General features: G+C 37.1%; 1 protein-coding gene across 1 annotated transcript in view; it reads left to right on the top strand.

Annotated features, from left to right (window-relative positions):
• ADAM18 (ADAM metallopeptidase domain 18) overlaps nt 1–12,154 on the top strand; it is a 90,989-nt gene that overhangs the window by 58,206 nt on the left and 20,629 nt on the right. Inside the window, exons 15-17 of the mRNA XM_024764959.1 lie at nt 2,574–2,669; nt 6,040–6,238; nt 11,003–11,108. Of these exons, the coding sequence (XP_024620727.1) occupies nt 2,574–2,669; nt 6,040–6,238; nt 11,003–11,108 (401 nt within the window). The remainder of the gene's footprint in view (nt 1–2,573; nt 2,670–6,039; nt 6,239–11,002; nt 11,109–12,154) is intronic.

The raw sequence follows: 12,154 nt of genomic DNA, 5'->3' as shown, positions 1-12,154 counted from the left end.
AAAAAAAAAAAAAAGTTATATAGATATATGACATTTTATTTCCAGGGTGGAAATAGTTAATGTCATAAGGGTTTATCTATAAATCCGAACCATTCCGTATGAGTAAGGGAGAAACAAGCCTTGACATGTAGGATCTGACCTATTATCAGCTGGGCCTCTGTGTTGCTAAGAGCTGGCCTGGCATTCACAGACAGGCAGCAGTGTTCTCCTTTTGAAAATAAACAATTGTATACAAGGTCAACATCTGTAACCATAATGGATGAAGGAAAAAATGCAAGGCCACTCTTTAAGCAAGGGCATTCACTTTATGTCTGAGGACGGTAAAACCTGAAAATTGTCCAAGTCACAATAATGACCAAACACCATCCTTTCCTGGCTAATAGGAGTAATTCCTTTACCAATTTCAACCCTAGCATCAGTACAGTCTTTCTTCGTCTAGATAAGAATTATTAAAATACCCAACTATAGATGAACCCCTGGTTTCTGACAGTATCTAGTCTAGCAAAGTCTAGATTTTTTTAAACCCTCCCCAAATCACCTAAAAGGAGCCCAGATCCTATAATTAGATCCTTTCACTGAGGTATATACAGTTCCCCATGGTGTGTGTTTTCCTTTCCGGAAACTAGTAATAAATCCAACTTTTGCAACTCAGATGTGTTCCAGGTAGTTTTTGGCAGAATGGCATTCACACCTATATCTTCATAAATATCCCCCATTTTACACAAGTGGAAGCTCTGTTTTTGCACCGACCCACACACATGCAGGTGTGTACATTTATTTGTTCCTGTATTCACAAATAAGGTGACCAGTAATAAATACTGGAGTAAATACTCCACAAAATATAGAGGAATACATTTCAGAAAAAAAAATCTATAAGTTTTAAAAAGCAATAAAATAAAAGTATTGATAATATTTTATAGTCTTGGCATAATGGAGGTCTTGGTGATGAGACATAAAGCCCAATAGTCACAAAGGAAGAAGAATGTTACAAATTACAGAAAATGACAGACACCACTGATAAGATCAACAATAGACTGCAAAGAAATGTTATCAACATATAGAAGAGAAAAAAGGTAATTGGAGATTATAAAAAAGCTGCTCCTACTATTTAAAAGGAAAAGAGGAAAACAAACAAAAATCCCTATGCAAAATGGTGAAAACTGTGCGATGATTATTTAATTCATAAATAAAATTGTACAAAATGCAAATTCATGTTCAAACGCACTAGTAATCAGAGAAATAATAAAAAATGGCACAGTTACCTTGTTATAAATTAAACTGATTGCTCATAATAAGTCTTGATAAACATGTCTGGGCTTGCATCCTGGTTTACTTTTCATGAAAGAATATATACACACACATCCACTCATATAGTGATATTGGACTTTGGAACATTAAACACTGAAATATACACAGTGATTACCCCTGGAGAATCTGTGGGGTATAACCACAGCTTCAACTTTTACTCCATATATTCTATGTTATTTCTATAATGGGAATATTTATAAATACATAGCTATTCACATAAACGTGAAAAATTGGAAACATTTGGAAAATTTTAAATGAAGAAGAATCTTACCTTCTATTAAGGACAATATCTTTGAAACAGATTTTTGAGAAAATGGAAAATGGAAAATATTTGATTTTTAAAACTTTTTTAAGAATATAAAAATATTAAAGAATTGTATAAATGCAATGTATTTACATGAAAAAATATTTGGTTTGGGGCTTCCCTGGTGGCGCAGTGGTTGAGAATCTGCCTGCTAATGCAGGGGACACGGGTTCGAGCCCTGGTCTGGGAGGATCCCACATGCCGCGGAGCAACTAGGCCCTTGAGCCGCAACTACTGAGCCTGCGCGTCTGGAGCCTGTGCTCCGCAACAAGAGAGGCCGCGATAGTGAGAGGCCCGCGCACCACGATGAAGAGTGGCCCCCTCTTGCCACAGCTAGAGAAAGCCCTCGCACAGAAACGAAGACCCAACACAGCAAAAATTAATTAATTAATTAATTAACTCCTACTCCCAACATCTTAAAAAAATTTTTTTTTTGGTTGGTTAACTTTATTTAAATTATCACCTAATTTGAGTAACAGCTAACTGCCGTTTACCTTGTAAAAATACATATGTTGACATATCCTTTTTTATTTCCATTGTAGTAAAACATGGCACATGATTACTATATTAAATGCATTTTTATTATATATATTGCCTAACTCTACTTTAGCTTTATTTATTCACAAAGAGAAACTTTACTAAACAAATTACTAAAAAGACAATTGGGGATAGTTTCCTCTTAGGAATTCAGATGATATGTTTCCATGTTGGCAACTTATGAATTAATTACCAAATATTTTCGGCAGTAAATGTAAATGATCAACTACTATTTTAGATGTTATTTATTTAGTTCTTATAGTTGTATGTGCCTTTGGGTATTCTAGAAATAGTAAAGCTTCACTGAATATAAGTATATTGTGTAGTTGAAAAGTTGAACACAAGAGAGTATTAAGTAGACGCTGAGAAACAAGAACTGTTAAGTGGTTGAACTAAAATAGCATTTCTTCTTATGAAATTTTAGGAATGTCAGTTTAAGAACTGCTGTGATTATAATACATGTAAACTGAAAGGCTCAGTAAAATGTGGTTCTGGATCATGCTGTACATCAAAATGTGAGGTAAGTTTCCAACATTTATGTTGGAAATTGAACTGTGATAATAGAAGGCTATATTAATTGACTTGATAGAAGGACTCTAGAAATAATTCAGGGGAACAAAGTAAAGAGTGCATAAACAACCACAGGTATATAAGGACACCTACGATGAGATAGAGAAGGCATCTCAGATTAGTACTGATTATTCTATTATGTTGAAACCACAGTTTACCATCTTCTAATTTATCAGATAAAGAGTAGAATAAACATATACACTGCTATACAAAAAAAAATCAACTCTCAATGCAATTGTAAAGTCAAATAAATGGTAAATGACTAAAAAAAATAACATGCATAGCCAACAAAATGTGTAGCATAGAGAATATGCAAAGAACCATCACACATTAATAAGTAAAAGTCGAATCACACACCACACACACACACACACACACACACAGGCAAAGGGAGTGCCCAGGCAATTTACAACAATGAAAAGTAGAATTGCTCCATGTGTTCACGGATCATCTGCAGTAATTAAGATAAACATAAATAAAAATGATAACACAGTATCATCCAAATGGCAATCTTAAAAACAACAATGCCAGATATTGTCTAAGAAATGGGGATAGAGCTCTTTTCTGCATAGTGTTTGTGGAATTTTGAATTGTTATAATTCCTTTCCTGAGCAATTTTTGCATATCTTTGAATAGAGTATAAATTATCAAGTTAATTCATCATCATGAGTTTCTCTCTTATATATATACCCTAGAAACATGACCATATGTGGAAAGCTCAGGAAAAAAATATTAATTTCAGGATTATTTGCAATAGCAAACCATAAAGGCAAACTTAATATTTACTGGTATTGGAATGATTACATAAATTATTGTAAATTGTACAAGAGTTAATAAATGCAGGCTAAATTGAGTGCAGTAATATGCTATGATCTTCAAGACATATGTTTGGATAAGAAAGCAAGTTCTATAATGCAAAATATTTTAATTCCAGTTCTGGTAAATTACATATACATAAAAATCCCATATATTATTTTTGCCCATTTTTTCAATTAGGGTATATTTTATTATAGTAAAATTCTTTTAGTGAATACTTCTGAGTATTATGACAAACATATTCAGTCTTGTAACTAACACCACAAAGGATAGGCGATTTCATCACCGCTGCCTCCAAATCTCACCACCCCCCCCCCATGCCCCTTTCTGGTCAATTCACACCTCCACCCACAGACCCTGGTAACATCAGATCTGTTTTCTGCATCTCTAATTTTGCAAAAGCAACTGACATTTTATTGAATGATATGAGTAAACACTGTAATTAGGTATCTTAGCATAGTGCATTCGGGCTTCATTTATGTTATATTTATCAGTAATTCATTCCTTTTTTGCTGCTGAATAGTATTGCAAGTATTTTAAGGCAGCACCACAGTTTGTTAATACATTCCCTAATTGGGGACATTTGGGTTGTTTTTAGTTTTGGGTGGTGAAAATACAGCTCCTATAAAAATATTATAAGCAGATTTTGTATGAATATGAGGGGTTTTTTTTTCACTTAGATAGATACCTATAAGTGAAATGGCTGGGTCATATAGTAAGTGTCTATGGAATTTTATAGGAAACTGAAAACCTGTATTCCAAAATGGCTATACTATTTTGAATTCCCAATAGCCATTCATGAGCCTTACCATTGGTCTGCAAACTAAATATAAATTCTAAAACTATACAACATATGATTCCATTTTATCTTTGCTACTGGTTTATTATTTAAACTTTATTATTTAAACTTCGCTACTGGTTTATTATTTAAACTTTAAAAATCATTTTATTGGTTGTCCCAGAGTTTACAAATCTTTGATCAGAGTCTGGTTTCATGTAATACACCACCTCATGTATAGAGAATGGATTTTATATAAAAGAACACTCCTACATACTATAAACACAAAATTCATTGTTACTCTCTTTGCTTTATATAGTCTTATTTTTTTAGAGCAAGTAAGATGAGGAAAACAGAATTTTATAATTAACATCATTTGTTCCATTTTCTGGGTCTCTTTATTTTCTTCTGTAAATTTCTGTTTAGTACCATACTCCTTGTGTCTGAAGACCTCTCTTTACTATTCCTTGTAATTTCTGTCTGCTGAATCAGTTCTCTCAGTTATTATTTGCCTAGGAAAGTCTTTATTTCACATTCATTTTTTAAACATATATATATATATATATATTTTTTTTGGCCCGCGTACCAAAAAAAAAAAAAAAAAAAAAAAATGGAATTCTAGGTTGAAAGAGTTTCTTTTTTATGTCATCCTTTATAAGATGCCATTTCATTCGTTTATTCCTCATCTTTGTCTCAGTCTGTAAAGTATTAAGTCAATCAAACTGGATTGTAGAGTGTGAGTGTGTGTGTGTGTGTGTGTGTTTGTGTGTGTGTGTGTGACTTCAACATACATATTGGGTCAGCATTTGGACGTGGTGAACTTCACTATGGAAGGCAATGGATGACTGATTTAGTCAGCAGGGCATAAAAATATGACCGTAAATGTACTCTTTATCTGAGCTATGCAAGGAGGACTTTTGGCTCTCAGATAATAATAAATATAACAATGGTGACAACGACACTGATGACGATAGCTATTCCATACATTGTTTACCACGTGTTGCTCTAAGCAGTTTTTACATTAATTCAGTTTAATACTAACAAGAGCCTTATGAGGGAATGATTATCATCCTAAGTTTACAAATGAGGGATTATGTGTCTCGCCCACACAAGTAAGCTAGTAAAAGTCCAAGCAAGAGATTGAAACCAGGTAGTTTTTTTCTAATTTTTATTTTATATTGGACTATAGTTGATTTACAATGCTGGGTTAGTTGCAGGTGTACAGCAAAGTGATTCAGTTATATATATACATATATGTCTTATTTTTCAAATCCTTTTCCCATTTAGGTTAGTATAGAATATTGAGCAGAGTTCCCTGTGCTATACAGTAGGTCCTTGTTGGTTATCTATTTTAAATATAGTAGTGTCTATGAAACCCGCTAGTTTGTCTCCTGGGTCTCTCCAAGAAGAAAATGGTAGAGGCAATGTTTCTCCAATTTTGAGGAACAAGTATGTTTAAACTAATCTGTGTAGTCTCCCTCCAAATGCTGGTTAGTCTGATGGCCTCTCAGTGTAGAACACAAAGCTCTGTTGGAGGGGTCCTTTTGTCCTTTGAGACAGTTACTTTTCTTCAGGCTTCATCATGAATACTGCACCTGCCTTTTCCTACTCAGCCTTCGGTCTCTGTTATTCCCTCAGCTATCAATAATCAGACACACCTCATTTTCTCTTCAGTAAGTAATTGAGAATAGCCATTCACGGGACATGATTTTCATTTTCCTCCTAGATATCAGTAGCAGGCACTCCCTGCAGAAAAAGTGTTGATCAAGAGTGTGATTTTACCGAGTATTGCAATGGGACTTCCAGTAATTGCATTCCTGACACGTATGCAATGAATGGCCAATTGTGCAGGTTGGGAACTGCGTACTGTTACAATGGACGATGCCAAACTACCGATAACCAGTGTGCCAAGATACTTGGAAAAGGTATCGCTCTTTCTTATATATTTCTCTTTTTCTTGTCTTTGATGAAGCAGTAGAAATTAGTAATTTTATTAAGCCTCAGTTCTGAGTGCATCTTATCGTCTTAATATTCTGCATGATACGTGGGAAGGATACAAAAAGCACTTCTGTTGCATACGGGAAGACGTGGGAAAGCACCTGTGCAGTTGGTTGATTTGTGAGCTGAACTAGCCACTTGTGTCATGGAACACCATTTTTACTTAAAATCATAATTGAGACAAACTATGTTTATAAGAGTTGAGTGTTTGGCAGACACTTTATCAAAAATGAGTGAGGTGAGCCTGTGACTTCAAGGAAAACAACTGGCAGAATTTGTTGCTAAGGGTAAAACTCAGACTTTCAACTAAAAATTTGAGTTTTAGAAACATTATCTTCCACTGTGACTTGACAGTTTTCCAACACAAAGTTAAGTGTTAAAATTAAAATTAATATTAGTATTAATATGATCATTACCTTGAACTCTTTTATCAAGAAGACTGCTTATCTCCACTTTGTTTTGTTCTTCTTCTGGGGGAACATATTCCTTCTTTGCCTCATTTTGCCTGATTCTCTGTTTTTATTTCTATGTATTAGGTGGGTTGGTTACATTTTGTCACACACTTTCTCTGGGGCCCAGCAGCACACTCCCTTCTGTTCTCCGGAGCTGTATGCTCAAAGGGTACCCTCTGGGTGGACTGCAAGGCCTGTGGGGTCCTGGGTCTGGCATTGGCCCACTGATGGGAGGTGCCAGGTCCCAGGGCACCTGGGCGGAGGCTTGGAGGGGCCTGTCTTACATATTTCTTTTGCCTTAAATTTGGATCCCTCTGTAGGAAATAATACATATCACACAACTCTAGAAGTGGAAGAACCTGAATCACAAGGTCAATAAAGATTAACTTGGAATGAAAGAAGGTTAGTTTTTGTAGGAGTGTTTCAGATTTTCTAGGATAATATTGTACATTCCTTTCCTCACAATTTGATTTTTGGTTTTAGCTACCTGGGCAAAAATCCATGTTTACAGCTCAAATTAGGAGCTGTATTTATGTATATAGAGATTGGAATGGCAAGTCAGTAGATTCTGAAAGTTTACTTCATTTCCTTTTATTTTACACATTCATAATCTAATTTTAATGGCCTGAAACTTTAAAAGTTCAGAGTGAATTTCATTCACATATAATCATATTTCCTCACGGAAGAACTGCTAGGATAACAGTAGTCTTAGGCAACTGATCAAAATTCATTTTTATATTTTGCTTTTTAAACAGTTTTTGAGACTAACTCAAAAGCTCATGCATGTATGCATGACTCATGCATATATGCTTGCTTTTTAGACAGTCATTATTCATAATACTCCAACATGATTTTGTATTTTTAGAAGAATTAAATTAAATTTGAATAGATCAAAATTACTGACATTCAAATATAATCATTTGCTAATTGAGTAAAGGTAGTATAACACCAAATTTCAGTTATTTGTCCAGCTGTAATACAAGGTTTATAGTCTGTACCAAATACATGGTATGTGATTCGTATTGTCTTTCTAATTATTTGAAACTTGTCTTTAGTAACAAGTTTCAGATTAGTTGACTTAACCAAATTTTAGCCAGAGCTGCAGAGCTATGATCTCTCATAAATGACAGGTCAGTGCGATTTTCTGTATGCTGTGTTTTTAGGATGTTACTTTTTATTTGGTTGTTTCTTGTTTTTTGCTTTTTCAAGGCTCATTTGTATTTGAAAATGTTATTTGTCTTTGCCAGTTTTCAGAACCATTGACTGAATGGGCACTAAAAAGCCCGGAAGGAAAACCACACAACACTTTGGCAAATATACATGTGAACAGTTCTCCTAGTGCACCCCCAAATGGGACCTACAACCATTTAATCAGGGGTTTGTTCACTGGGGAAAGGGAAATAACCAAGCATTTTGGAAACTGGTGGACAAGGTCCGATTTGGCGTGTGTACCTGGAAACCCAGTTTCATCATGGTCTCTCTGTGAGAGCAGGGACTTTGAGGGGTCAGAGAACAAATAGAGTCCATGCCAAGTTTCAGTTTATAACGGGTCCACCAGGTCCACAAGTCCATTTGGTAATCCCTTCTCAGTCCTAGAGTGTATCATTGGGGTTGACATGATGGTATTTTGTGCAGTGCCATCATTAGCTCCTTGGTCTGTTTGGTAAGGCCATGGAGATAGCCTTTCCAGGAATTATTGCTTCCCTTAAAGATCTAAAGGATGCAGACGTGGTTGGCTATATAATATCTACATTTAATGACCCAGTTGGGTCATTAAGTTGACCCTGCAGAAACCAGATGGTCCCTGGAAGATAATAGTAATCTATTGCAAATGCAGGCAAGTAGTAGATTAAGTAACGCACCCGCGCTGCCAGTGTGGTGTCTATGCTAGAGCAGATCAGCGTGACCTCCAATATGTGGTAGGAGTATAGCCATTGATTTGGCAAATATATTCTTTCCTATTCCTATCTGAAAAGGGAATTAGAAGCAGTTTGCATTCACATGGAATTCACATGTCTTTAATTTAGGGTTTTGCTCCAGGGCTGTGTTTACTCTCTCCTGCCTTCAGTCATAATGTAGGTGAAGAGATTTGGACATCCCAGAAAATGTCACTTTGATCCACCTTATCATTGATTTTTGTATTAACCCGGCTAAATAAGCAAAGTGTAGCTAGAATGTTGGAGGACTAGGTAAAATGCATGTACTACGAGGGGCAGGAGCTAAGACTCAAGAAATATTTAGGAACCCATCACATGAGTAAAATTTTAGGAGTCCAGTGATCAGAGGCATGACCTGACACCCTCTACAAAGTAGAAGACAAACTGTATGTATCTTGCATTTCATATGACAGAGAAACAAGTCCAGTACCTGGTAGGCCTCTGTGTGTTCTCGAGGCAGTAGATGGGGAAGTGCCGCTTGATTCCATTTACTGGTTGGCCTGAAACATTGCTAATATCGAGGGAGGTAAAAGCAGGAAAGGCCTCTGCAGCATATCCAAGCTGCAGTGCAGACAGCCCTGCATTTTTAATCATAAAACAGAGAAATCCAATACCAGAAGTGTGGGTTATGAGAAAAAGAAAAATGCCGTGTGGGGCTTCTACCAGGCCTCTCGGGAGAATAACAATGCAGTTCCCTGGGGTTCTAGAGCAGAGCTGTGCCATCTAAACTGGAAAATTATACCAATTTGACAGAACAACTCTGGGCACACTACCGGCCCCTGTAGAGGTAAAAAACCTGGTTTTCGGACATCAAGTGACCAATTGTTGAGAACTATGCATCATAAGCTCAGTTATGTCAAATCCACTGAGTTAGACGGTTCAATAGATAGAAGTCATTCGTTCATCTGGATTCAAGCTCAGGAAAAAGAGAGGGCAGAAGACAAATTCATGAACAGGAAATCTAGATCAGTATGTCTTTCTACCCTCTTCCACCTTTGCTTCTTCCTCGGCTCTGACCAGCAGATACATGGGCTCTCATCATGGGCAGCAGATGCAGGAGGAAAAAGCCCAGCCTTGTTTATACAGGTGTGTTGGCTCAGTACTGGTTATAAGTTGAAAAAAGACAGTAGCCACACTGCAGCCTCACTTGGGAGGATGCCTTAAAAGATTTTGACCACGTGGTCATCCATTTCCCGTGAAGGAGAAATGGCCAGAGTTTGGATCAGGGGGGTACCCGTGGGCAGTGACAAAGGGCCAAGCAGGCCGGTGGGAAGCCTGGATGTTGGAAGATTGGAAGATTAGAGCCAAGAGTTCTGGGATAGAAGTAAGTGGATAGACACATGGACATGAACAAAAAATGTGAAGATCTTTGTATTAATCCACCAGGTTAATACCCACCAGAGAAGCACCCACCATGGATTAGACACAGAACAATCACATAGACACAATGACTTAGCCAGGTTACAGCAGCCAGCATCCGTCATCCTCCACCCCAGTGCCTGTAGGGTGGACACGTTTCTGAAGTTTCTCTATTTCTTTTTATTACCGTTTCTGAAATAACTGATTCTTATCTGAGTTTCCCTTATCTCTCTCTTGAGTATTTGTACCATCTGGTCACATTCAGCCAAGAGTAACCAAGACACATTCTCCAGAAGTTTCAGCATTGCACAGCGTGCATTACTCTCCTTCTTGCCCCCTACTGCCAGGCTTCAACTACAATGCCACATTTTAGGCATATTTTGCAGTAGAATTACACATCCACATACCAGTTCCTGTGTTTGTTGAAATGGAAATGAACCTCAAACCTCTGCGATTTCCATATCTAATACACTTACTCTTCGTTATGACACCCATACTGACTGATGAGCCTCTACTTGAAACATTGCTTGTCCCCCATCAGAGAAAAAAAAGGGAATATGGCACTCAATCTACTAGTTCTGACGGTTTTGCCCCAACTGACATCTCAAATCTCTCATTTCTTTAAGCAGAGCAAGTTACAAGGTCAAGCCCGAGGTACATTGGACTAGGAAGGATGCATTCCCACAGGGAGGGGTCAGCAAATTATTTTTAACCATAACATAATTTACTACAATAGATATAATAATTTTCTATTTTCTGTCAGATAAGACAATTGTTTCTTTCCACTTGCATTGACAGGGAACACACAGGGACAAAAATTTAAAAAATAGCATGATCAAGACCATGATTTTTTTTGCTTATGCAATGAGTTTCATTAGTATTTTATTGACAAATGTTTTACTTGCATCAAGAATAATAATTTAGGACATATTTTCATTTTAAGGTGCTCAAGGTGCTCCATTTGCCTGTTTTGAAGAAGTTAATTCTCTGCGTAATAGTCTTGGAAACTGTGGTTTTAAAAACTCCCAACCATTACCTTGTGAACAGAAGTATGTATATAGAAAATGATTGTTTCATTGAGTTATAAAAATTATATATTTCTTGTCAAGAGACACTAAATAGTAGTGGACAGTAAATCGTATATCTGGAGAATATTTTCAAATAACATTATGTGTATTTTCCTTCTATGCAATTCAGTTCTCTTTTTTCTTATTTTTTTCCCTTCTAGTGTGTTAGTAAGGAGACTAGACTAAGAGAAATTTAATATTTCTTACTGAAGGTAGAAAGTGGGCTCAGTGCAGAGGGAACAGATGAAATCACCCGTCTCCTAGTCTTTCCCTGAAAGGCTTCCATCTGCATACTAAGAAGGTTGCTACCTGAAGGTCAGGTTTCTAATTTAGCACACATCTAGGAGCTGACTGCAATCTTCCCCAGAGACTCGAGAAACTGATAGACACTTTCCCTGCAATCCCTTTGTAGCCCACTCCAAGTCACCAGTATCTCCCTATAAAGAACTTGTACACATTTCTACACCCCAGCTTTTGCACTGCTGCCTGAGGGTCAGATCCCCAAGTCACCTTGCTCTGATAGCCAAAGGGACTTCCATTCACAAATATGCCCCCAGGGTTCAGCACAGAAGGAGCAGACAAAAATGCCCATCTCCAGTCTTACCTGGAAAGGGGTCTGTGTGCATGCTTTAAAAGCTATTGACTGAGAATCAGCCTTCTAATTGAAAAAGCTTCTAAGGCCTGCCTTTGATCCTGCCCAGGGACCAGGAATGCCAGCAGCCTCCTCCTCCAGCATCTCCCTGTAGCCTAATTCAAATCACCAGTATCTTCTGCTGGAAGCTTGTACACATGTCTGCACCACAGCTTTTGCGGTTAACACCCAAGAAACAGGCTTCCAAACAGGTTGGCACTGTTAATCAATGGCACTTCCATTAATGAGTCCCATTTATTGTAGAAATCAAATAAGCACTTCTTAATGGACACAGGAACACCCCTACACATACACACTCTGCTGCTATACCCCCAGGCCCGGTACATAAGAAGCAGGCAAAAATGCCCATTACCCAGTTTTTCCCTGTAGGGAGAAA

The sequence above is a fragment of the Neophocaena asiaeorientalis genome, unplaced genomic scaffold (genome assembly GCF_003031525.2).
Source record: "Neophocaena asiaeorientalis asiaeorientalis breed wild unplaced genomic scaffold, Neophocaena_asiaeorientalis_V1.1 scaffold14, whole genome shotgun sequence".
In the NCBI taxonomy this organism is placed as follows: Eukaryota; Metazoa; Chordata; class Mammalia; order Artiodactyla; family Phocoenidae; genus Neophocaena; species Neophocaena asiaeorientalis.
Note: the sequence above shows the minus strand (reverse complement) of the source record. Positions and strands in the feature narration are given on the sequence as shown.